Source organism: Strix uralensis, chromosome 3 (assembly GCF_047716275.1).
Source record: "Strix uralensis isolate ZFMK-TIS-50842 chromosome 3, bStrUra1, whole genome shotgun sequence".
In the NCBI taxonomy this organism is placed as follows: Eukaryota; Metazoa; Chordata; class Aves; order Strigiformes; family Strigidae; genus Strix; species Strix uralensis.
In genome coordinates this window covers 66,701,655-66,729,077 of record NC_133974.1, presented here as the reverse complement: position 1 = coordinate 66,729,077, position 27,423 = coordinate 66,701,655, and the positions used below count along the sequence as shown (strand labels likewise).

Here is a 27,423-nt window from a genome sequence, read left to right as displayed (position 1 = left end):
TAGTCAAGAGAAGGGGGAAAGAAGAACCCACGCTGTTAGCTGTCTGGTATTTATTACTTTTTAATACAGAGAAGTCACAACAAAATATTCTCTAACAACACACGCAAATGATATCATAACTAATTATTTTAATTTCATCAACATTCATTTGCTATGTACATATTCTTCCATCTGCAAAAGTGCAATCCAAGAATGCCTCAAGAAACCTTTACGGACAAGTATATTTTTGAGGGGTTCTCTCACCAGTGGCCTTACAACAACATTTGTCCTTGGTTACCTGGTACAGCAAAACGAAGAGTATATGAGAAAGAAAGAAAGAAAAAAAGAAAAAAGAAAAAAGAAAGAAATTGAGTTAGATGCCTCCGTTGTACAAATATTCCCTATTTTCCCAACTAAATTCATTATGAATACACAGCTAACTACTGGAGATGTTAAAGCAAATAGACTATAGGATAGTCTATGGGCTGGCTATAGAACACTGTAGTTTTAATGACTCTGCAGCATTAGACAGAACAAGAATTTCAGGTTGTTCACCTTAATAGATGCCAAACTACACATCAGCACGTAAGAGATGTCCATTGTGTTAGTTACAGTTATCAAAATTTAGTTTTAAACATCCTACTGATGGATGAATTCATTTTTACACATCCAAAATACAAAGTCTATCTAAATGCAAGCCTCTGCTATGGAAAATGGAGTTAACTACTGGAAGGAAAAGCATTTGCACATGCAACTCCCATTACTATCACAAGGAGTATCGTGCACTTCAGAGGAATAGAATGAACTTCCAAATCCAGAGGACTGTATTCTCGTTTACAAAACATATTTCAGGCACAATTTAATCTGAACACAGGCCAGATTAAAAACAACACACAGCATCAGAAAAACGAAAGGTAATGAAGAATAAACTTTAGCCAAACAAGCAAAGCAAGCAGCTCCCTAGCTAGGGAAATAATTTCCCTTTTGACACATTTAAAAGCTCATGACTACTTCCAGTGCTTGTCAAGACAGAAAGCAAACCAACTGTGGTCTAGTTTAACCTCTGAAGTAGCCATTAGGTCCCGAAGAAGTTACTTCTGCCTTCCTACTTATGCAAAGCCCAGCTGAAACTCTCAAGGCTGAAGGGTGGGCCTGACTGCTTGACTGGAATCTGATGCATGTTACAGAAAATACATATCTTACAGTAAACCAAGACCAGTTTTCAGTACCAGCAAGAAACAGGTAAAGCATTCTTTACAAATTAGGGACAATTTACTTTGGAGTTAAAGTTCAGAGGAATCCTTCTGTATCTCAGCTGGTTTCCATTGAGGATCATTTTTACAGTGCTACAAGTGCTGCTAGCCTCCAGTTGAGAGATGTGTTTTGAAAGAAAATAGGTATTTCTTCAAACAGTAGATAAGACTCACTTAACAGCAGAATTAAAAGAAAAAGCTGATGGAAAACTAAATTGTTTTCTTGGATAGTTTTGTACATAACTCCTTGTCACTGTTAAGACTTTAAATATGCTTTTCCCTTCCCATTTTCTTTGTCTGCTGCATTCTTGGTTTTGACTTGAATATACTGTACAACCTTTCATACACTTGTGTTTTTAAAGCTGGCCAAATTCCCTTTTTCCATGTTTACTCATTCTCGATTGTCATATGTACATGTCTGGAGAGGCACCTAAGTACTTAAGAACAGAATTATAAATTAAGCTACTCTAAGGAACGCAAATAAACGAGTATTTAGAAGGATTCTGGATCCCACTTCTCCCCTACCATGTGCGTTGTACAGTGACACCTCCCCTCGCCAAGTGCATGAAAAAGTGGGTACACAATGCCATGTAGCCTATGTGGGAATTAACACCCTAGACTCACAGCATGAGGGACTGGCACTCAAGACAACACTACAATAACAGATGTATCCTTTAATTTTTCTCATTACAGGAGCTTTGTCTTTGCTGTGTGATTTCAGACTGCTGGAACAGTCTAGCCACTGTCTATCTGCTCTGGTTCTCGCAGTACTGCCAGGCAACGCAACTCCAACCTTGTTAGCCACCCTAACACCATCAGGTTGTTCAATGCACCATCAAAGCTGAAGGGCTCATCCTCCCTGAGGACTTAATTCAAATTATAATTTGATTGTCACCCATAAGGGAAGTCCACACTGCACAGCTAACCAGGTTTTATCTGCTAGACACCTTCTTCCAGCCCAGGTATGCCTAGTCCAGCTCCTGCTCCTATGGGCAATGGTTACAGTGCTGGTCCCACTGCAACTGGGCTTGGTCTAACTTGGTTTGTGGTAGCCACACCGGGACAGTGCTAGGAGTCTCTCAAAGTCCCTTCCATAGTTCTCCTTAAAAAGTAAACAAATTTTCCCAGAACTGTCACAAAAAGGGATCATCTGCACAAAACCCCAAGGGTGTGCTCCAGACCCAAAACCAAGCCCAGGAGTGAGGACAGAAAGAGGGGAACACCAGTGATAAAGGCTACCACAGCCTTCTAACATCGTTGTTCAGACCAGCAGCAGATCACCAGTGTAACTGTATGAGATAGTCCAGATGTGAAAACCATTGAAGTGAGCTGGCTGGCTTCTAAGGACATTACCACTCAAGTTAGCAGCAAGTCATCTGTGCCAACAAAGCCCTCTGTGCAGCTTGAGTATTACTTGAAAAGTGGCTAATGCTAAAAGGAGCTAATTCTGCAGTGAAGAGAGCCAGGAAACAAAACTGTGAACTTGGCATTTTTATGCACAAAGAAACATGGATATTCAGTTCGAGTTTTATGTGCACATTAATTTTTTAACTTAGCAGAAAGCATAATTCTCAGTCCAGCAAATGAAACACCTTTTTGTCTTCTAACATTTTTATTTTCTTTCCCAGGGCGGCAGAGTATCAGGGTCATTTTCAAGATCATGATTTCAACAGATACACTCTTTAAAAAGATTCTAATTTGGAAAAACAAAAAAACTTCAGAAGAAACCTTGTAAACAGAAACAAAACCCACACCTCTTGAGTGGACAAACACTCCATAAATACACTATGGAGAAAAGCAAAAAAACCCAAACTTCCCTAAATCTCAACTGGCTTGAGAAACCAAGCAAAAGATTAATGACCTATTTTTAAAATTTTATTTAAGGAAGGGAAAAATGGGAACAAAGAAACAACTGCAGAGACTACAGGGCCAAGGCCTCTGATACAAATTCACTGCCTAATGCATAGTCTATTATGTACAGCACAGAGGCATGTAGAAAGTAAATATTCTAAGTTTGCTTTCTTAAAACATCTCCAAGTTTTTAGATCCTGGACTTAATGTAATTTTGAAAGACAAAGGTGCAGCAATTAATTGTTTTAAAAAGTGATGCCATATTTTGTACTCAGTATCTCTCAGCTCTTACAGGTCTGACGGCCCAGATCCCACTCCATGGTCCTCCTGCCACACCAGTCACACCAGTTCGCAGTAGGCAGCAAAGCCTCAGCCACAGCAGACACATACAAACACATCCCCTTTCAGCTCAGCCTGTTCCTTCCCAAAAATGTCTATGAAGAAACACCTTTAAATAAAGCATTTTAAGATTTCCAGCTTGTTTTGGTATGAACAGATGACCCAGCTGGGCACATGACAGCCCCGGTGGAAGCAGCACTATTGTCGTATGGTCCATCAGTGAGGGCAACGCACATCAAACGCACATGGCAGGAAGACACTATGCCAAAAAAAAAAATTCATTTCAAGATTGCATTTTCTGGCATACACTTACATTCACTTGTCACGATACCTTAGTTTACCCCGACTCAGGAAATCTGAAAGAAAGCCTGCTGAGGTGACTGGCAGTGCAGGGCCAGCTCCTGCACCCGTGGGAACCGATGCAAAAGGCTGAATGAATTCAACAGTAACAGGACAGTTTCTTTTCAAGGATTTCCCATTTACACCAAGCTGAAGGGACAACAACCCTACACAATTATCCACTTTCCAACTGAACATATTTCTGTCCTGTATGTCTCTCCATATCCTTCCTATAAACTGTATTACAATTATACAAAAAAATAAAAACAAATCATTTTTAGCTGAACTTTACCCCATACTTGGGATATATTCAAAGGCCATTAAATTGGCTTGCCTTCAATCTTCACAGAGACCTTGTCAGGAGGATTCTGGTTTTAACAACATGTATATATACATATTAATATGTACACAGACAAAGAAGCTGCTCTTTCAGTTAGAAAAGAAATTAAATTTCATCACAGAATGAATCCTATAAAAAGATATGTAATAAAGTTGAAATACCCATAAAATAGCTATTACTAAAGCAAAGCTTTCGTCAATAAGCCTCCAAAACTTTAAATGAAGAAAATGGCTTCACGAAATGGTAGTCTAGATTTCCACAGTGAGGACACTGCTGGACGTTGCTGTATTCAGAGAAATACTGCATGCCAATCCGTACATCTATTACTGGCTTCCCACAGTGCTTACAGTTCAGTCGAGCCTGTAAAAAAACAAAGAAACAAAGAAACAAACCCTTTTGAAATAATCAAACTCACCTCCGCTCCTTGCCTCTGAAAGAGAGCGCATCACACACAGCCCCTTGCCCTGCCCTCCCTGGCAGGAGAAGGGGTAAGTCAGGAAACTGGCAGTAATGGGATCTGCTAGTAAGGACGTTCCTCACCTGGACTGATAACTCACAGGCATACACAATGCTTTTCACATGAAATACTGCCACCAAATTCTGGAGAGTAGGTTACCTCCCACTCTGACTGACAGGAGGTAGAGAACTTCAAAGTTTATATATGCAAACAATTGCATTGTGTTGCTTAATCTCTGAACCAATTCCTCAATCCCCAGCACAAGTAGTGCAGTCTCAATACATCATTAATGAAGCCCCAAAGCAAAGAGAGAAACCTTACATTTGTGCCATGCAGCTGAACCGTTTAGGTTGACGTTTGAACATGATCTGTCTATGAAATATATCAGCGTTTTAATCTTTTGGCTTAACAAATTTATAACTCAATCTATCAGCATGGCATGGTATTGTATCACTTTAAGTATCTATTTAAACATTTATAATACGTATCAGTTTATACAAACTAAACATCACTTCAAGCACACAAACCATTCTAGAAAATTCAACTGAGAAAGGACCAATATTAACTGGGTGGATATGAGAAATAATTAAAGGTCAAGGGTGAGGGCAGACAGAGCTATTAATGTTCAGCAATAACAAAAAGTAAGTCTTCTGAAGAGATCTAGCTGAGAAACCTGGCCCATTTGATGCAAAGAAAGCAACAGGTGGTGTGAAAGCTCAGCAGGCCATTTGAAATACTCAAGAGAAGCAGAAGGGATTTGAGACCGTAAAGAAGTTTAAGAGTAAAGGTGGCAAATAAGCAGCAAGGGCATGAGCTGTATCATAGCTTAACCTCGCAGCCCAATACGCTAATGAAAGCTTCAGCTCCTCACTGAAAAGAACAAAAACTTTTCTATAGCAACCTTGATTTAAGGAAGTTTCCTGGGATGAGGAAAGGAAGAAATTATTTAAGTACTATTACTGTTGAGACAAGACTCAAAAAGAAACAAGCCATCAGCTCCACAGCCATCTGCTCTGCTTGAAAAGCAGAAATTTTAAGTAGTACAATTTAGTAGGATGTGAATTTGTGTGATTTTCTTAACCAGTGTTGTTTTCCCCCTTGCTACTGTCCAGCACATCAGCTACCTGCTAGTAACCTGACAGCGGCTGCAGTTCATTATCCTACATGCACATTTGTGATGTATAATTAAATATTTTGAAATAAGGTATGGAATTATTCAAAATAGAAATTAGCAAGGCAATTCAGAGTTAAATTATATACCATATTTAAATGTCATCCCTCTGTATGCACAGAATCAGCTATAACAATCACAGTGAAACAATAAAGCGTATTATCTGGCAATCACAGTCACTGCAGCTAATGATTTCACAGTCAGTTCTATTACTTAGCATGTACTGTCACACTGTCCATTAATCATATAATTAAGGCTCTTGTATAACGAGACCTTAATTCTTGTCTTGTACATTCAACAGAAGCAATTCAGATTTAAATTTCCTGGCTTTTACAGAGGTAGCAAGTCAGCATCAGTGTTTTACCTTTAAAACTCCCTATGTTAAAAAAAAAAAGTTACAACCTCAAGAGGCACTAAATTTGGAGGTAATATCTGTCTTTAGTTATAATTGTTATCAGTATCATTTTATCCAGTAGCAGCAACTCCACTTGTCTTTTCAGCAACCCATTTTGGTAAATATGTTAAATTTAAAATAAAATGGCATTTCACATATTGACAAAACTGTATTTCATAGTGCTTTTAAGCACACACAATACCATGAAGTGATTGTACTTTGAATGAATGCATCTCTGCCAAGGCTTCTGTTCTCACCCAGTAACAAAACCTGTGTGTCCAAAGGCAACGGCCCACTCCTGAGCATCCCAAGCAGATCACTGAGCCATTCCCAGATAAATGCTTTTTCCATGTCTGTCTACCCCTACCTACACAATAAAAGTGCTCTGCCCATCACATGGACAATTCTCTTGGACGCTGACAACCCTACTGCCTCAGGCCGATGTCCACTCTGGAGTAACCTCAGGTCTTGGATCTTTCTCACCCAAGGTACAGATGAGGTGAACATTTAATGAAAACTAAGCTGCTTCAAGCTGTGGTGGAGTACCATCACCAGACTCAGTCGTAGAAAAGATTAAGGAAAGCACGAGCACAGAGATTCTTTAGACCTTTCCATTCCCTCGGCTTTTTTGCTACAAGTATCTTATGATAAAACACAATTCAAGCAACTAAAAGAAACTTGAACACATGAAACATCAGCTAAAAATGCGCAATTGTTATTAAAATACTACTGAAATTACATATGATGCCAAAGATACTTGCTAGGGATCATCCTAAGCATTAGACTGAATTGTGGATGCATTTAAAGGGGCTTTATTAAAAAACTTAAGTAATAACCACTGACCATTGCACTGGTTTTTGTCTAGCTATCGGCCTTTGTGCCTCATAAGACAAAGGGACAGGGACATGGTCAGCTTTCTTGTATTGCACTTATAGGCTAGAAAAGAAGGATGAAAGAAGGGAAGGGAGAAGAGCAACACAAACCTTGGCTTTACTTATCATCTGTTGGAATTTCACCTTAGGAGTCTTATTTATGTACGGTACTAACCTGACAACAGGGAGATGCTGCCAGAATATCGTAGGTATACATAGTTCCCAGCTGATGCCAGCTTCCATCCCATCGGGACTTGCACTTAATGCAGATAATTTTGTGAACCCCTTCTAAGCAGTCTACACAAACAGCATAGAGGTGCATAAGCCTTCCTGTGGACAGGAAAGACACTTCTTAAGGAGATGAGAACAGAAGATTAAAACAGACATTTCCCGCAATGTATTATCTGCTCTTCAGTGATACAAATCACAACCTTATTATTTTTTTTTTAAAAAGGGTGAATTATAAAGTAAAAAATGTTTCTCTATGGGAAACACATAGGGCTTGACTGAAGCTACTTTCCATGAATGCAAAACTCAGGAATTAGTCATCACCCTTCCCACCCTCCCTTCCTCCATTTGCTGGTAGACCTTAGCAAAATATTTTATAAAAGGAGATGCTTAAGCTCCATGAACAGATGCAAGGTTAAGCTACATGATCAGCTGCAGTGTTTCCAAAACCAGGATTGTGCCCTAGCTTCATCCCCACCTGACAGAACAAGTGGAGAAGTGTTGAAGCTTATTAGCAAGCTGGGTACAGATTCATTTAACAACTTGCCAAAATATTCCAGCAAAGAGGGAACTAAGGACCTAATATTCCTCATGGAAAAAAGCAACAGCCAGCAGAGCAATTTTCTTTCATATACTTTTTCCTGACCATTCATTTACAGTAAGTATATTTAAAAGCATTATACATTACACATACACAGACTTTAACATTCAGTCATTCAGAACTTCAAATCTATGGAACTCTATCATGACCTTAGGCTCTGTACACACAATGACTTTCAAAAACAGAGTTATATTGACTTCCATAAAAATCAAGCATTTCAGATTTGAAAATTAAATATTTTCTTTACATAAAGGTGACTAAACTCACCAATGCAAAATCCAAGATGCGAATTTCACACAAAACAAAAAGCCCTAATTACAAATCACAAAGATCTGGCATCTACATTAAGCCTGACTTGTAGTGATTGAATCGATTTGTAGTTTAATAGTTGGTTATTAAAAATGGGCTGACAGAGAGTACTGATTCTGTAATATACCACATTTTGCACTGCTATACAAGACAAAGTTAAAAAGTAATGCAGTTACAGATCAGCTACAAAAATAGGCCTGCATATAATATGCATTTATTTTGGATTGCAATTTGTGCTCTTTAGCATGAAAGTATTGAACACATCACAATCTGTAATTTAAAGAACATAGACATTTTGTACTCATTCTAGATAAAAGGGAGTAAAATATTAACCATTTGTGACTAGTCCATACCAGATACTTTAAAGCTAATGGTTTGATTTTTTAACTTGTTCTGTTTTTTAAGCCAACTCTTAGAAAAATTAGAAGACAAATCAGATTCTTCTTGAAATATATATACAAAATAAACTTGCTAGTATGAGCTGATAGAAATTGAGTTATTCCACACTGGAGTGTTCAGCTGTAGAAAACATGATGTGCAAATATAATAAACTCCATTCCTAAAGTGAACACTCGAGATTGGAGGCTTTCAAATAACTCCATGCGCAGAAGTTTTGTGTTCTGTGCAGGAAAATAATATTTTTCCTCATCTGAAGTCTGCACTGCTCCCGCACATTAAAATACTGTACGGCCCCACTGCTTAATTTTCAGGATCCTTGTTATGTAGGAAACGAGGCACCTGATACCTTAAACATGCCTGAAATAAAATTTGTTATTTTCTTTACTGAAGAGAAAGTAACACCCTGGAACAGCACCTTGCCAGCTTAATTTCATTTCAAAGTGTACTTCTGATAATAAACCATTTTACCCAGGACAAGGAGGTAGAAATTTTAACAATTAATTATTCACAGTATCTTGTCCAAGCAAGTTTTTCAGACATATCATCCAATGGGTATGGAGCAATTAATTAAAGAAATTAATTTGCAGAGTTTCATTCTTAGTGGCAAATGTTAACAAGTGATGAGTTTCACTATTACTAAACCAGCTATTAGCATTGATAAAATCACAAGCACGTTGTGCATGCCTCCCCACCAAAGCAAATAAGCATTGTTATCTCACATACATATATTCTGTTTATCCTGTAGCTTTTTTAGCTTGTATATTTGCCTACCACTTTTCCTCCTTAAAGTACATTAGGCAAGACAAAACAATAATGTTAGCATGAATACAGTTTAGTGACTTAGTGCACAGTGATTTAAGGAAAGAAAAAAAAAATACAAAGTTTGTTGAGCAAAGGAATGTTACATAACACATATTATGATCATGCATGGGATATAACAAATTTTATTGAAAGGAGAGAAACTTAAATATTAAAAATACCCCTCATTAATGTCTTCTCAACACACTTTTCAACATATAATTCTGTGGTTTTGAACACCAAACTACAAATATTTTCTGATTTATTTTAGCCATGTTGGCTGCCAGCAGGCTGCAGAACAGGCATGTTTTGCCATGTACCACCCCGATCACTTGGTCTGGGGCACAGCTTTCAGGATGAGCTGAAGCTCATCCTAGCCCACATCCATTTATTTCTCTAGGAGGAGAAAAGTAATACATGCCTTGGTCTCAACTCAGCTCGGAGCTGGGACGTGATCAGGATAGAGTCCAAACAGGCAGAAGTTTGGAAATAAGTCTAAAACCCTCACTACACCATTGCTGCTTCAACCCACCATATAAAAGCTTACTTCTACTACATCCAGCCTCTCCAGGCTGGTGTTAACATAGGCCAGACTACAGTCCTTTCCACATAAAAGAAAAATAGTAGTTTGCTATAAACCAAAACTGATATTCTCTAGTCTGAAAGCAGATGAGAAGCATCTCATCTCACTGGTGGTACAAATACAACTTTCACCCATGCTGCAGCACAGCATGCTTAAATTTAAAAGGTTGTTTAAAAGGTTGATGTATATCTTGGAAGTAAAGCTCACAACAGATAAATCAGCAGGCACACACTGCAGAACAGATTGGCTGGAAAACCTTTCCGTGGTCTACCTAGAAAGCAGATGAGAAATCTCTTAGTTGTAAACCCAAACACAAGACATGGACCTTTCTACACAGCATTTCCTTTTCGTAATTCCTTCTAAGTGTTTCAATCTGATCCATGTGATTAATTTGGACACAACTTCAAGCTCTACAGAACTGCTTAAAAATGCAGAATCAGGATGAAAATCTATAATGGGGGGTACAAGGCACAAAAGGTAGTTCCATCATTTAATAAAACCTAGCATGACTGACAGACAACCTGTACCTTGAAGGTGACAGGGAACATCATATTCAATCTCATCGTGTCTCGATGGGCTAAGGAACAGGGTCCCGTCCACCAGCGGAAACTGTTCAAACACTGGCAGCGCCCTGTGGCACAGCGCACAGTTTACAACGTTCCTGTGGCTGGCACTAAGAGCAGCAAGGATGAACTTCCGAAGGTCCTCCCCTTGGCCCACCTGGGCATCGTCTTCCATCCGCACATGGAAAGTATTCAATTTATGCCTGGGGATGTGAGTAAGCAGCTCAGATAGATCAAGCCTTCTCAAAAACTGCACAGGGGCATCGAAGTGTCCTGATCTATGTGCTTGCAAGCCAGCTGCCCCGTAATCAAAATGCGCGTTCCTGAACATGCCCCCACCCGCCATGCTCTTCTTATGGGGCTCCAGGTGAATGGCATTCTTCAAAAACTCTCCTAAGTATCGCGAAGAACGAGGGCCACTGAAATGTGTGGGGGCAAGAATAGAGTAGCCGGTGGGTGGAGACTGGCCAGGGGAGACACAAGGCGAACGGACGGCGTAGCTGCTGCCAATGACGCCCTTCTCCTGGGAGTTCTGCCTGTCCATCGAGTGCCTTCGCTGGAGGTCATTGCTCAAGCCCTTCTGCGGCTTGTTGGTCGGCCTGCCCTTTTTGGCCTCCTCTGCTGACTCTGCCATTGACCTTCCCGTACTCTTCTCCAACACTGATTTTTTCTTCTTATCATCCTGCATTCGCTTCACCTGGTACCAGTCAGTGTCCTTCTTCAAATGACCTTGCCCACACCGACAGGAACAAAAGCGAAAAGCCAGGTCATATCCCTTCTTTGTCCACATGTTTTGGCGACACTGCTTTTCATTCCAGCTCCTGGCTCTGCCAATGCAATTGAACTGGACAAGAATGCTGCTTTCCCACTCGTAGAAGCACTGAAGGTGCATCCAAGTGCTGTACGGACAATGCTCATTGTTGCATATAACCTTCTGGTAGTCATCCTTCTCCAGGTCCACCGGCCTTCCAAAGCTACAGATCAGTGGAGTAGCACAAGGGGCTTCTGTGGAAGATAAAACAGATACATTAATAACTTAATGGCCTGCTTATCGCAATACTTCTTTAAACACCATGCCAAATACACACATGAGCTCTTACTCATGATCCGTATTACCGAAGGGCCCACAAGCACTAGCTCTGGGTCAGGGCAAAAAGCAGTCTTTGCCAAAAAAAAATTAAGTATGTGAAAGAAAATACAAAAGTGAGGGAATAAAGGACAAAATGACATTACAGTTTTGTTTAATATTCAAAGCCAAAGCATCTCAGAAGAATCAGCCCACCGCAAGGGTTTGTAGATACCGTTGCAAGGCCTTAAGAAGTAAGGAGAAAGCTTTGTGGATGTTTCTGGAGGGTTGCTTTGAAGCCTGAGAGGCAACAGGGGGAGAACACACAGAGATGTTTGTTTGAAAAACAAGTAGGCAATACAGTCTGGCTTTGCAATCACAGGGAGAGGCAGAAATTGATCTTTTCTTTGGGACTAAGCAAGAGACAACAGCTAGGGAGAGAAGGAGGAAACAGAGGACTCTGAAAAGCAAGACAAACCGCTTATGTTCCTAGTACAGAAAGGAGAGCCTTCATTACATTGCTCAGGCAAATATAGATCATACTGCCATCACTGACCTCCTGGATAGCTAAATTTCACAAACCAAATAGTTCTGCAACACCGACAGTTTAAAAGAACGAAATGCCACTTGGTCTTTTATCAGCAAAGCAGCAGCCTTTGCTATATGCTTGAGCAAAGAAGAGTTTATTTCAATTCTCTCCCTGCAACACTATCAGCTTCTACACAAAAATGCTCTACTAAAATGTTCTGCATTTATGGACCAATGATGTTTTCCCCTCCTTCACTAAAGTACCACGGACTACATATGAGTCCCATTTCTGGCTGCTCCATTGCAGCTGGGAGGCACAGAAAGGACAGGAAATTTTCAGCTGGAGTTTCTGTTGGATCTTAAGAGTTTCTAATTATGAAGTTTTTAGATGCTTACTCAAGTATTACAAATATTTCTCCTCTGTATTTCTGACTTCCTACTTCCTCCACTTCACCAAAAAATACTGCTCCAACAGGGCTGGCTGGCTGCCTTTTAACCTCTGTATTGCTGCATTCAAATACTAGCAGGCTTCTTCAGGGTCTTCCATGGTCAAGTGCTGTCTCACCCTATGTGAAACAGAGCAAACCAGCTCCCTGCAGTTCCCCAGTCTCAGCCAGAGCTCCGGAACTCAAAAAGAGGTACACCGAGCCTTGCGAAAGAGAGGCTGCTGTGATCCAGGGTTTTTTTCCTCAGGACTTCAAATTTCTAGCTGATAAGCAGGAAAAAAACCCACCACTCGGTTGCATTGCTTTTAATCCTGTTCTTCTCACTGCTAGCACAAATAATATAAATAATTTGCAGTGGGATGATAGGTTTTATGCTGCTCCATTTGATTTTACTCAGGCTCTCAGGAATACACACACTACCCATCATCACGTGTCCTACAGCAGCAATACACAAACCAGATGCTTTACAACAACAGATTTTTGCCGCTCTAGTGGTTTCGCCCCTTCCCAACAAGTTTTCGTTAAAAGGCTATAAACAAACAAACAAAATCTTCAAAGTTACCTTCAGTAAATTCAAAATTACAGTAGCTCTGAAGACTCATTTACTCAGAAGAGACGGGTACAAAGAGCACGAGAAAATCTTCCTGAGCCATTGCCTGGAAGATGCCACATCCTTCACCTCATTTCTCTGCCTCCATTGCTAATGCCAGAAGCAGCACAGTTGCAAAGAGAATTTTCTGCAATACCTTTCCTTCAGGGACTGGCCTATAAACTGCAAGCAACGCACATTCCCAAAACATTCTCTTAGAGCAAAAAAAGCCTATTTCATTTCAAAATATGACTTAAAAACAAATTACCAAATTGGAGAGAACAGAGATAAGAGCAGCTTTCCCTAGGGACTCTTTGGAAGTTCCTTCTATACATGTGACACCTATGTTCTTACTAGTTGTCTCAGGTCTCTGAAAAGCTCACTAAAAACATGCAGGTTTTGAGATGTCATTGAGAAGTATGAATTTTATCAGCTACCAATGTCTAATTTTTCTCCACGTTTTTTACTGTGTATTATTGAGTATAACATTGCGACCAAGAGCAAAAATGAACGATAACTTATCTGCTCTGAAATAAAATCTGTTTACCAGTTCACAGAGTTCTCCCACCCATTCCCCCAGACTTCGATTCAAGTTACACTATGGCAGCATCTCTGCAAAGCTTTTCTTCATTGTCAGTCATTCTTTCATCATATTTAGGGTCTGAAAGTATAGTTTGCAATGACAGCATCCTTATGCAGCTTCTCTCAGAGAAGCCAGTTAAACTGAAACCATTAAAGGCAAATCGTCAGAAGTCAGATGTGTAGCAAGATACCGGAGGTACCAATAAGAAGAGTTCTCACTTATGCATTTCCTGTATTCATCTATTTTGGTACATATTCCTTTCCACCACTGCCAGTAGGCAGGAAGAAAGAACATGCCAAAAATCCACTTATGCTCCCCCTGTGTTTCGAAGTGTAAATGTTCTAACAGTCGCAGGTATAATTATAGCTGACAGCCGAGAAAGTTACTATACAGACAAGTCTAGAGATCTCCACAAGACCTTATACTTGTTCATCCATACTGGCATAGTTAACTGACTGAAAAAGTGTTTCCTTGACTAGCCTTTGAACATGTTTTTGGTTTTGGATGCAAAAACATACGATCTCTAGCCCCCTAAGAAGTTTAGAGCCTCTTCACTATTTGAACAAAAAAATGAAATTAATAAAATAAGTGCCTGGAAATACAGAAAAAACCACTACAGCCTGTGTATTCCACAGAACATGTCCACAATTATTTGATTATGATCATGTACTGGGTGTCTAGAGGCTATTGTAAAGGTGACTTTCAACAGTTTATTTTCCCCTTTTCCCTGGTTGGTCAATGGAAGGACTGTGGGACTTTCTCCAGCTTCTCCTTGAGAATTTACAGATGCCAGATTATGTGAGGAACTTCCCACACAGCATAACTATGAGCAAGAAAAAGCTTCAGGTCTTGGACAGTAATGTCTTTTTCAACATTTAAGTTAACTAGATGACTAAGTTTTCAGACATTCCCTCATCTGATCTTCTATCTACTCAGTGTGAATTAGCTGGTCAGACAATCACCAACGCAAAAGCAGATCTAGAGCAGCTGGAAGAAAGCAACGGAGTGAACAAGAGCCTTTCCCCACGCAAAAGACACCACTGAATTGTTAAATGGTGGCACTGAGATCACTTTGGAAAACATCATTGCTAAGAGGAGAAGCTGGTGCCTACTCACCCCTTCTGGGGACTCACCTGACATTTCACTACTGTCACTGTAGCAGCATAAGAAATCAACGGGTCTCTCTGCCATGTTGCCATGCTCCACAGCACGGTTAATGCCATGCTAGTCAAAGCACCTGCTTTTACTGTTTGTTATTACGAAGTCTGCTGATCTGGAGATGGCCTTGATAAAACCGCTGCAGTATTTCCACATAGAAATTTAGCACAGCTAATTAAAGTTGTCTCAGTGGAAAGTTCTACCACTTCTGTAGTAGCTCCCTATTTAAGAAAGCAGAAAACTCCACTACCTGAAAAGCGTACAGAAACCTCAAGCCAGCATTTGGTTCTGCCTAATATTTCAAATTCCAGCAGGTCTATCTGTACAAAACAGACTGCGCAGGACTGAACATCCCTTGCGGACTTCTCTCCATTCATGTCTCCTGCCAAACATAATCATGCCACATGTTCCTACATAAAGAATAAATAAGAAATAGAAAACAAAGCAATTTTTTGTGCAACTTTCCCAGATCACAGCAACAGATATGCCTTAGGAGCGAAAGAGACAACATTCAGATCACTTAGTATGGGAGCCACATTAGCAAATGTGAAGAGCTCTTCCCATCACTTCACACCCTTGAAAGTGTTCTGGGTTATTTAATCATCATTTTATAAACGAGACAAAGCACTTATTACAGAATTACAAACCTTTAAAAATTCTTGTTATCAAGCCCTTCTATTTCCCATTAATTAGAAATGCATTTTGAGGTTATTCTTCAAAAAGTCAGAGCTAGAATCATCGTCTTAATGTTTTATGATAACAGCGCAACGATTGCTGTCAAGAGAGACAGTAAAGATGAGTAAATAGAAATTCACATGGCCAAGCTGCCCATGCACACCTGCAGGCCCAAGCTGGCTTGTCACCTAAATAAAATTTGCTTTCAAGTATCTAATAGCTCCACAGATTTCTGGTTTCCAAAGTTGTGAAATTGAACTTCAAGAAAAATTAAAGATTAACAGGTATCAGGGCAGCATCCATCCTCCCAGCAGACCCTTTGAAAGAACTTCTAAATGGCCATAAAAGTACCTCTATTTTTCCTCTCAGTTTCAAGACGGTTTTCACAGCACAAGAGAACAAAACAAGACAGCGTGAAGTTTCGTGTAGCAGAACGGCTTCAAGGTTTACTTGTAACAGACAGGCTGCCAAGTTGCAACTACAATTGCATGCTGCTTCTTTCAAGAAATTAAGTTTCCACATTAAAAAAAGGAAATGATTTCTCATATTCCACTGTAGTGAATTTGATCAGTAATTCTTAAAATAGTGCAAGGGGCAGCACATAAATGTCCTCTAAAACAGAAATAGCATACAATATGCCAAACAAACATACACTGGAGCAAAGATAGTTCATTGTTTAAACAAGGTTGTGTTTTATGTTTGACAGAACTACCATAAAATTAACTTTTCTTTCAAAAATGAGTACATGACAGAAGACTACAAGGAAGATGGCTTGGGTGTTTGCCTTTTTCTGTTTTTCTGTTCAGGTTTATAAATATCAATAAAAGTCAGGAATAGAAAAAGACAGTTCAGATAAATCTTCAACAAAAAAAACCACATTAACTGGTTTCTACCTTTTAATAGAAAAGAAATAGGGTATATGAAGACGACCCTTCCTGTTTTATGACCCAAACGAAAGCAGCAGAACAACAGCTGCCTGAGGAACTTCCCTCTGGTGAAGTAAATGGAGGAGAATGTTGTTTACTTCTGTTTACACACCCATCATAAAACCAGAGATGCACCCAGCAAGCCAAATGCAATGACTCCACAGCTTCAGTTTCATGACTGCTCTCATTTGTTCCAAGTCCTCAGTGCGGACGCCTCAAGCAAAATTTGCTCTTCCCCTGCCACATTCCCACATTATCCATTGTGTTAAGCACCAGAGTTCTTCAGTCAGTGGACAGAAACAGATAATTATTTCCTGTACTCGTCAGCGTAGGTTTCAGCTCACCGCAGACTTGCAATCGCTGGTAAAACTCAAGGGAGGTGTTAAACATGTGAGGCTGGGGGCAGAGGAGAGAGAAGCACAGCGGCTGTTGGAAGAGGCAGCCCTACTGTCATCTTAAAACAACTGTCAGGCAACAGTAAGTTGTTATGGATCTGGAAAAAGAAATTATCAAAAAAAAAAAAAAAGCTAAGGTCTTGGCACTGGATCGGCTGCAAGATCTAGATTACTATGGCTTGCTTTTGGTCCACTGTTACTCTAGCATCTCACCATCTATGCCAAGGACACTTTACTTGCCAGCACATTACTTAGGCCAGAAGGGTACCTGTGGGACACACACTTTGCGAATCAAGCACTTTAACCTCTACCAGCACCTTCCCATGAACAGTGCTCTCTTCACAACCCTACACAGCTAGGAATTGTTCACTCTGACAGCTTGAACCAGAGCTGAGTCATTTCTGTGGAAGGCTACTCCCTACCAACCATTTGCATGAATCTTCTGAATTTCCTCTGCCATCAGCATAGCTTTATTTTAATTGAAGTCATACAATATTATTGTGCTAATACTATACTGCAGCTGTAGAAAATAAACCACCACAACAACAAAACAGACTGAACAGAAAACTTGTATTAATTGTCCAATGTGTTTGCTCTGGTGAACCTTGGAATACCATTTAATATTCAAACGATTACCAAGATGTGACAAAATGGTATTGCCATAGGCATAACTGGTTAAACACTGCAAATAGTATGGGAATACAGAAATAGTTAGCCATCTTCCTCAGAGCCTGAATGCAGCAGGAAGAATGCAATGGGAAAAAATGTTTCACAAGTGGATACAAAAGGCAAGTTTGGATCTTCAGTGCAGCAACAAGAAGTAACAGCCGTCAAACAGTAAGAGAAGTCTTTCAGAACAGCTCAGCTCGTGGCTTATATTGATAACACTCACTGATGATGACCGATGTCTCTCTAGAACTTCTTAAGCAATCTTTGCAGACTGATCAAGATGAAAGTTTCCAGTCATTCTCCAGGGGGGAGGAGGCAAAAACAAGACAGCGATACCTGGTAAGCCTCCTAAAATACAGGCTTTTGTCTGTGTCATGAGATTCCCTCTTAGGTTCTTGGAAAGAGAAGTCAACACCAGCAGTGCATCTTCAGTGAGCAATAGACAGAGCTCAGGCTGGCCTGACACCCGCACAGACCCCCTCTGAATCACCCTCTGAGCGCCACTGACTCCAGACAACCCCTCATCACAATGGGAGACTGGCTGATAGCTTTCCACATGTAAGCACCTACATATTGACACTTACAATCTGGAGGTCAGTCCTACCCTCAAGGGCCAAGTAGCTGCAGTCAATATTTATGCTCAGAGGGACTTAAAGAGAACAAAGCTGTAAGCAGCCTGGCATTCCTTGGCACACTTACAACTTGTGCAAGATGTCACTAGTTGTATTAGGTGAGGAGCCACGTGAAGTGATTACATTCCCCTAGAAAAGATTTCAGGTAATTTGGAGCTGCTAAACCCTAGTTCACCTGGGAATTCAAATGACAGTACTCCTGGAGGGCTCAGTAGGTGCTAGAACCATCTCCATGCACTTCACTCTACGCTGACTCCATGCTTGGCCTCCAAGGGAGTCTATTCACAAAAAATAAATAAATCAAAACTGAGAAAGGCCTAGCAACTACACAGCAGTGGGAAGATGCCATGGAAATCATGAAAGCTTAACTCATGTCTGCTACTTTAACACCTTCTAACACACAGCACAGTCAGAGCTAGTGCCTGTTTATGAAATCAGCAATTAGCACATGATACAAAGTCAGTTATCTGTGGCTCTTATTCAACCACCCACTCCCAGCTCAGCCATCACCTCACCAAAGTCAGTCAGAAAGTCAAGAGCAAAACTGTACAAACTAAGGAGGATAGGCACTTAACGTGTGCACAATAGTTTTGCAGTTTGCTTACACAACCATCTGTGCTCCAAGCTGGACCAACTAACTGCCTACACTGCTGAAACCCATCATGAGAATTCACATGGTCTGGTAGAAATCACCATAATCTGTACAGTTATCATCTAGACAACTTAGCCAACTTATTTCCATTTAATACCTGTTATTATCCAAACACAGAGAACAATTCAAGTCACCAGCTTTGCCTTTTGCCTAGGATATGCAGACTCTCTCTGCATAGAAGAAATCTTGCTCTGGCTTGGGCTGTCATACCTTCAATCCAACTGAAAATATCACCAGTTCAATATATCGAAGAGAACAAGCCTGAGCCTCTACCTGTATCAGCACTGAGACAACTAATGCCAATGCAGTCCTGATACTCCTATGTGAATTCTGAGTTGGCTTAACCAGGTCAGGTGACAATTGGTCCTACATGTCACAAGCAATCATGCCCGGGCCAGGAAGACTCCTTGCGCTCCTCAGTTTAGGGTGGATTTTTCTGGTGACCTCTATCATGGTGAATGCAAAGATGTTTTGAACACTGGCTGTTGCTTTGTCTGCACATGAATCATCCTCACAGAAAAGCATTTCCATCATTAAAATTCTCTTACTGTAGCCTTCCAATAGATTTTAATACCTTGAAATGTTACAGAAAACTAACCCTGGTGCCTCAAGAAACAGACATCCTAATAAGTAAAGCAGACTAATGCACCTGCCCTTGCCAGTTTTCAGCAACAAATTCCAACTCACGCTGGGAATAAAGAGGTAACTCTGGCAAGCAGGAGATGCCCTAATACTAAGCACAGATGTAAACACCACAGGCTGGACTTGCCCAGATTCAGAGTCAACCAGCTACTAGACCCAGTCCAAAAGCACAAGAAGGGAAGATAAAAAGGAGAAAAGGTTGAATCAAGTGGTATCAGCACCTCTTTTAGTTTCAAGTCTAGGGATATTTGTGTCATTGGTCTAGGGATGTTTGTGTCATTGGTCTATCCTTCCCAAGTTTCAATATGACAGACAAGTATTTTTATTTCCCATGCTAAAGGCTAAAGAAGCTGTTAGAAACTCAGTGGGAAACAGGAGACACAGTCACCCTAGCTGCAGTACCCAGCATCTCTGCAAGACAGCAGCTCCTGAGTTTGGAGCTGTCAGTTCCAATAGCCCTCTCCTTCACGATGCTGGGCTGGCTCCCAGCCCTGCCCATGTGCCATCTCTGGCATCTGTGCGGTACACAGAGACCTCGACTGTACATGGCTCCCAACATGGGTATCGGTAGAACAGGAGTGGAGACAGGGAGTGCCAGGCACACTCAATAGCCAGGCTCTGATTGAAGCTACCTCCTCTCCCAGCAGGCATTCAGGACAGGAACAACAGCAATATCCCTCTCAAGCCCTGGAAGGAGGACTGATAGACTCTACATAGTAGGAGAAGCAGAGAGAAAGAGATAAAGGTTAAAGGGAATGCTCTCAAGATAAATGTCACTGAAGTCTACTGGGAAATGCCAGTGCTCCACTCAAAATCCCACAAGCTTTCAAAACGGAATTACCCACTCCAGTGACTAGATTACTGCTTCAAGAGGCCTCATTGAAATCATTTGAATTTCTATCAAAACTGTTTAAGAGAAAGCCCATGATCTACTAACGCTATTGTAATTTTGACACCTTGAAGATTAGCTGGAGTATTTTACCCCAAGCTGGATGCAAGGTTAACCTCTATTTTTTTCCCCCTTGCATATGCTGCAGGAAGAAAAGCAGAGAAGGATGGATGTCTGCCAGTCATCATGGTACTTAATATCAAAGGATGTCTTGATACGCACTGCTGTAAGAAAGGCTGAAAAAAACTTACAAATGTCTCCAAGGACTAGAAATTGTTTTGTCACTACTTGTTAGATCACTGGGAGGAAGATACAGGACAAGTACAAAGTAAAGCAAACAGTTCAAAAACTGTATTTCCTCATATGAAACCTAACAAACATCTAGCCTAACCCTTACTCATGCAAGCGCTACACTTGAGCAAATGACTAATCACATGAACACAGAATGCTGTCAGGGCACCAATAACCATTTTGATAGCAAATAACTGTTAAAAAAAAATAAATGGGTGTGTACTTGATTGCATGAAAGGATAGTATTTATTTTATTCAGTAATACCATAGACATGATTCGATTTGCAAAGATTTGAAGAACATGAAATGCATTTGCTACAAAAGCATGTAAATGCATAATTCTAAAAATCCTAAAACTAACATGAAAGTCCTTTCAAACCCAATTTGCTTTGAGAGACAGTGAAATTTGCATTCAATTGATTTCTGTAGTTAGAAGAACTTAATGGAATTACAAAGCAAAATGGTTTTCCTTTAGAAAATTAATAGGTATTAAATTTTGTAGTCACTGCAACAGAACAGAAACTTAATTTTCTAGGTGGTCTCACCAACGTCAATGGGACTCCCTCAAGCTAAGTGGGTGTATAAGAAGGTGCCAGTACTGAGCATCGCTAGAGTGCCAAACTGGAACTGGATATTACATGCAGCAGGGAACATTTGACAGCAAATATTAATCCATGCTTAAATACTACGGCAATTCATGTTCTAAAAATGCATTTTTAATTTAAATATTGCACCGACAAATTTTCTGGCCCTCTTTAACTATCCCACCTCCAGGATATAATCTTTTTTTTTTTTGTAAATTTTAATTGTTGGCCAGCTTTCAATACATTAGTCACTGTTGTGCTGACTGATTTTCTTCTTCATACCCTTGTCCTGCATTAGCATTTTTATTCGAAAGTAAACCAGTCTTACAGATTTGTGAAACCCAGGTGAAGAATGGGCGAAAGCACAGCTGGCCATTTCAAACCCAGGTAACTACAGAAAAGTCCAGAGCCTGGCCTGTGCAGTGGGCACTGCTCACACGACCCCTCTGCTGCCACAGAGGAACTCCACCCCTGGGAAACCATGCTCCAGTGAGACCTCCAGCAACCACCACCTACACCAGCTCCCTCACAGTCTTTTTTCCCCTGAAGGACTCTCATGCCCGGGGATCCTGTACAGATCTGACTGCTGGCAACTCTGCCTGACAACCCACCGACTCACCAGCTCTGACACTTTTGCAGTTTAAGGGTGTCGTGGTTTAACCCAGCCAGCACCTAAGCCCCCCAAAGCCACTCGCTCACTCCCCCCTCATGGGATAGGGTTAAGAATCGGAAGAGTAAAAGTGAGAAAACATGTGGGTTGAGATAAAGACAGTTTAATAGGTAAAGCAAAAGCCGCACACACAAGCAAAGCAAAACAAGGAATTCAGTCACCACTCCTCATCGGTATGCAGGTGCTCAGCCATCCCCAGGAAAGCAGGGCTACATCACACGTAACAGTTACTTGGGAAGACAAACACCATCACCCAAATGTCCCCCCCTTCCTTCGTCTTCCCCCAGCTCTATACGCTGAGCATGACGTCATATGGTATGGAATATCCCTTTGGTCAGTTGGGGTCAGCTGTCCCAGCTGTGTTCCCTCCCAGCTTCTTGTGCACCCCCAGCCCACTTGCTGGTGGGGTGGGGTGAGAAGCAGAAAAGGCCTTGACTCTGTGTAAGCACTGCTCAGCCATAACGAAAACATCTCTGCATTATCAACACTGTTTTCAGCACAAATCTAAGAGATAGCCCCAATACTAGCTACTGTGAAGAAAATTAACTCTATCCCAGCCAAAACCAGCACAAAGAGCTCACCTGTGCCAGAGGGGGGAAACTACAGTCTTAAAACAGGTGGCAAATACACTGTAAGACAGTGATTTAGAGACAGCTGCCATATTTTTTTGGTTTAATTTAACTGGTTATAATGAACCACATATTTAAGAGGAAAAGCACAGATAAGAAGAGCCAGCTTTTCCTTTTCTCTCATCTTCTCATAGCACCAATGCTGGAGAGACTAGGAGTGACAAGGACAAGGGGATAAAGCAGCAAGATGCTAAGATATTGACCATCAAGAGGAGGAAGAAGACTCGGGTCTACTGGACAACAAGACCAAGAATGGAAATAAGACAAAGAAAATGGATGGAAGAAAGAATTTTAGGGTCAGATGCAACTATATGTGGAGACCAGAGCAAGAAGTTTATAGGATAAAGGGATAAAACGTTTTGAGCTGACAGTGTAAAAGTGCCCAGGCTCAGCGAGGCAGAAACAGAGAAGGAATTTGCCACTCAGAGCCCTCAGATCTGATGTAAACCCTTTGGATTTTCCTCTTCTGCTGCCCAGGGCAAAGTATCCACAAAATGTCTTGCCCCCTCACACTCACTAATGTCTGCAGATGAAAGTAACCAACTATTGCCATTGGGAACACTGATAACCCACCAGGCTGGAGTCAGTGGGGTAAGTGCACAATCCCATGAAGCTGCTGGTATAATTTTACAAGATTATAGCTCAGATTTTCCAGTTTGGTTAAGAAAAGTAACCCAGAAAATTAGCTAGGAAACTAAAAATGTATAAGGCAATCATTCAACCACTCTGAAGACCAGGAATCTAAGAAATTGGGCTCTCTCTGACATCGCACTTCAGTTTCCCTGTGCACTGTGATACTGTTAAATTAGTCTATTCCTCCCACCCATGACCTGTGCCTCATTCAATGCAGAAAATGGATGCACTTTGGTCAAGAAAGATTAATCTATCAATCATATACAGAATTCCTGCTTGGTCTGATGGAAGAGATAGGAATGGAAGGCACAGCTACAGAACGTGAATCCTCCTTGTAGACATCATCCCAATACCTGCTGAGAAGTTACAGTGCAAGATGGAGAAAAGCCATCCCATCTGGTCAGTAGTTACGCTCTCCACCTTCCCGATTCCCATGTGGGAGTCTAGAACCCTTCAATCACAGTCTGAGCTCTGAACATGCAAAAATTAAACCACGACCAAAAGAAAGCCTAAACAGATGCCCTCTTGGGGCATGGGAAAAATCAGCCTACATTTCTCAATCATCGTGTCAAAAATTGACTGACACTTAGAGGGAAAATGGTGCAGGGATTGAAGGCTAAATTTGCCAAAATGAAAACGGGAACACCTTTCCACTGTAAAGGGGTGCTATAATGGCAGTTCCGTATTACACGGCACTGCTAGTCAGAGCTGCATGGAGAAGCCCAGAGGAAATCAAAAATTCTGTTTCATTACGACACGTGGATGGGGGGCAGAAAAAATACATGGACCACATAATGAACTGCAACGACTTAAAAAAACCCATCCGAACCACTATCCCTTCCCTGAGTGAAGCAGGGTCCTGATGGGACTGTGTAATTAGACTGTCATACTGACATCATGATGCCAAGCCAAGGTTTGCACAGACGATCTTAATTTTGCAATTATTAAATCTGCCGCTTTCATCTCTGCATACTTCTGTCCTGTCACGTTAATGAAAGAAAACAGGTTATGTTATTATGATCATCTACCGCTTTTCCAGGGTAAAGATAAGAGTAGGAGAGCGATAATACCAGACACATGCAAATTACTCTAGAACAACATATGGTGACAATGCAGGAGAGAAGAGCGAGCCCAGGGACGAGGGACCCACCGGACCGGTGGGCAGCCTGGGCAGCACGAGTCACAGCATGCAGCTGCATGGTCCAAAAGCAGCACAGCGAAGAGCTTCCCTGCACCCAGCATGCTTAATCCGCAGCCCAGATAGTCTCCCATGAATAATCGAGAGTTGACTGTGTACAGCAGAACCCTATTAACCTCACAACTCACTGCAGCAGGCTGCGTCCTCCATAAACTGCTTAGTGATCAAGTAACTGTAAGTGCATGGCCTCTTACAAACATCTTCAGTCTAGCTAGACTCCAAGGCCCTGGCTATACTACATAGCTTCATTTCAGATTCATCGGTTTTGAAGACTTGCGGGAATCTGTTATCATCATCTAATTTTTTCCTTGCACATGAGAGTCAGATTCCCACTTCTGTAGCATGACAGGAGCAGTTTCTCCTTTCATCTCCTGAACCAAAACTGTTGAAAGCTTTGGACTTATCAGTGAGAACACAATTTACGAAATTTCAGCTCAGGATTATCTGATGGGCAGTAGCCGATGTAAAATAAAGCCAGCAACCACATCTACTCCTCCAGCCTTTACGATTACCTGAGATGAAAGATATGACTAGATGCAATGATCCTGTCAAGGCAAAGATGAGGTGTGCTGACCAGGCACTTACAGCAAATGCCAAAGCCAGTGTCGTGTCTCTGTTGTGAGGGGGGAAAAAAAAAGGGGGAGGGGGGGAATTTGACAAAAGAGACAAGGATGTTTCTGACCACTGAAGTCATATGGAAACAGGGAGAGAGAGAATAAAGGAACATCTCAGGTTAGCTCTCAGAAAGGCAGCCTCAACTTCGGAGGAAGCTGGCCAGCACAGGGGAAGGATACGTGAGGTAACCTGGGACACTCAGTCTTACAGCTGAAGAAGACTGACAACCTGTCCACCCAACAAGCTGTGCCGCTACCAGTGTTCACTGACATCACCTTCAGTGGCATCTGCACAAGGAACACCTCTTCATTATCCCCATGCAAAACAGCCGCACCAGAAATGCAACTCTGCTTTCCCTTGTGCTTCAGCAAAAAAATTTGGAAACACTGTTTCTCCCCACCTGAAAAACTAAATAAAAGCCAACAGTGTCGCATATGAGACACACCACCTGCAAAGCGGGTGTCGCACATATTACATCACCGGCCTGAAGTCATGATAAAAATGCTCGAGAAATTCTCTAACTCCTGCTAATCTTTCTCCCCCCCCCCCCCCCCCCACGCCTTATTCACTCAGAACAAATAGTCAAAAACAACCCAAAAAAAAACCCCAAACCCAAAAAGGAAATTCTAAGCATTCTCCATGATTCTCTGGAGTAAGTAATACTCTTATAAAAGCAGTCTGGCAAATTCCTTGTGCACTACAGTGATTAGTAATTAATTGCTAATATTTCTAAGGAAAAGTTTCCATTAAATAATCCACGGGAATCAGACATCTTGAAAACCGAAGTAAGATTCTTGGAACTACCTTTGTCTAACAGCAGCCAGGCAAAACTACCGCCACAAAGTATAAAACCAGTTGTAGCTACCCTCCCACTTTTTCCAAAGCATCGAGAGTAAAAAGCTGAAGTCCAACTCGGGAGGGGAGGAAAGTCAACAGTAGGGACTCTGTGCCGCAGTTTGTAAATCTAGCAGCAGACCTGAGATGTGGGAGTTTTTTGGCTTAGCAAAAAGTGTAATAAAATCCTAGCCCACCTTTAGTTTTAGCATGAAGTATCATTTTGCAGCAAGACTATTTCCAAACACGGACAGCAATGCAAGTTTCTGCAAGAAAACACCTTACCAAAACTGCTCCGAACCAAAAACCAACCCACCAACCAAAGGCAGCATAAAATGGATGATGAAAAGTGAGTGTATCACCCTGGCGAACCCAACTGCTGTAAAGCGACAAATAAAACGGACCGAAAAGTAGGACTCCATTTTTAATTGTACCGAAATAAAAGTCGGGATTTTTCAAGGAAGGGCTGAACGAGCCGGGACGCGGCCGGAGCCGCTGCCGGGGATGCGCTCTGCCCCGCGGGCCGGCCGGCCGGGCCGCTCCCCCGCCTGCCCGCGGCCACGGCCGGCGGGCGCTGCGCGGCGCGGCGGGGCAGGCCGGCAGCCCTCCGCCGCCGCCCTCCGGCGGGTCACCGGCCGGGGACACCCCGGCGAGCAGCCCCCCGCCCCGCCGCGCATTTCGGGGAGATCCCGCCGGCGGCAGCAGCCACCGCCGCCGCGCAGGGCCCCGGGGCGGCGCCCGCGCCCCCCCACCGCCCCCCCCCCGGTCCCGCCGCCGCCCCCGGGCACACGCCCGCACATCCCCGCCCGCCGGGGCCCCCCTGCCCCGCCGGGCCCCCCCGCTGCCGCCTGCGCCACCGCGGGCCGCGGGAGGCCGCGGGCCCGGCCCCGCCGCTCACCGCTCTTGACGTCTCCGGGCGCCGCGCCGCCCGCTGCCGCCGCGCCGCCCGCTCCGCCGCCCGCCCCGCCGCCGCCGCCCGCCGCCGCCGCTCCGGCTCCGCCGCCCGCCGCGGCGCCGCCGCCCGCCGCTGCCGCGGCTCCGCCGCCCGCCGCCGCCCCGTTCTCCTGCTCGTCGCCGCTGCTGTTGGCGCGCTTGTTCTTCTTGCCCTTGCCGCCCTTCTGGTTCGGCATCGCGGGCCCGGCCGCCGCCGCGGCGGGGCGGGCGGGCGGCGGCGGCTGCGGAAGGCGCCGCCGCCGCTACCTCCGGCTCATGGCGGGGCCGCGCTGCGCTGCGCCGCGCCCGCGGTGGGCGGCGGGGCCCGGGAGGGCCGGGACGGGGAGGGCGAGAGGCGTGTCCCGCTCGGCCGCCGCCGCCGCCCCGCTTCCTCCCGGAGCAGGCGCGGGCGGCAGCGGGAAGCGGAGCGCGTTGGAGCGGGGGGGGCTGGGGCTGAGGCTGAGCCAGGCGGGGGAAGCGGGAGGGGCTTATCGGGAAAGGGAAAGCCCCGCTCCCGCCGGTGGCACGGGGGCGGGAGGGCGGCAGCGCCTCCCGGGAGGGGACAGAGCGCGCCCCGCCGTCAGGAGCCGGAGCGGGAACCGGAGCCGGCCCCCCCGCAGCCGGGGCGGGGCGAGCGGCCGCGCCGGGGAGCTGCCGCCGTGGGCCGTACCGCGCCCCGGGGACAGCGCAGCGGCGGGGAGGTGGGACGG

At 43.1% G+C, this 27,423-nt stretch overlaps 1 protein-coding gene across 2 annotated transcripts; it reads right to left on the bottom strand.

The window, feature by feature from the left end:
- Window positions 1-35: 35 nt before the first annotated feature.
- HECA (hdc homolog, cell cycle regulator) lies at window positions 36-26,922 on the bottom strand. 2 transcript variants are annotated; one of them, XM_074862687.1, is made up of 5 exons: window positions 26,679-26,922; window positions 10,441-11,481; window positions 7,171-7,325; window positions 4,263-4,461; window positions 36-3,681 (listed from the first exon to the last, which is right to left on the bottom strand). In XM_074862687.1, exons 1-4 carry the CDS (start codon window positions 26,908-26,910, stop codon window positions 4,297-4,299), a joined length of 1,593 nt encoding a protein of 530 aa, XP_074718788.1. In that variant the 5' UTR covers window positions 26,911-26,922; the 3' UTR covers window positions 36-3,681; window positions 4,263-4,296. The 2 variants fall into 2 exon arrangements, with proteins under 2 accessions (XP_074718788.1, XP_074718787.1); XM_074862686.1 differs by having other exon boundaries at window positions 36-4,461.
- Window positions 26,923-27,423: the final 501 nt, after the last annotated feature.

Excerpts from the sequence above, each read along its gene's own strand:
- HECA (XM_074862686.1), bottom strand. The coding sequence starts at position 26,910 with ATGCCGAACCAGAAGGGCGGCAAGGGCAAGAAGAACAAGCGCGCCAAC. Across the intron at positions 7,326-10,440 it reads TGTTCCCTGTCACCTTCAAG|GAAGGCTTATGCACCTCTAT; the intron begins GTACAGGTTGTC and ends TCCTGTCCACAG. Across the intron at positions 4,462-7,170 it reads CAGCATCTCCCTGTTGTCAG|GCTCGACTGAACTGTAAGCA; the intron begins GTTAGTACCGTA and ends GTTTTTTTACAG.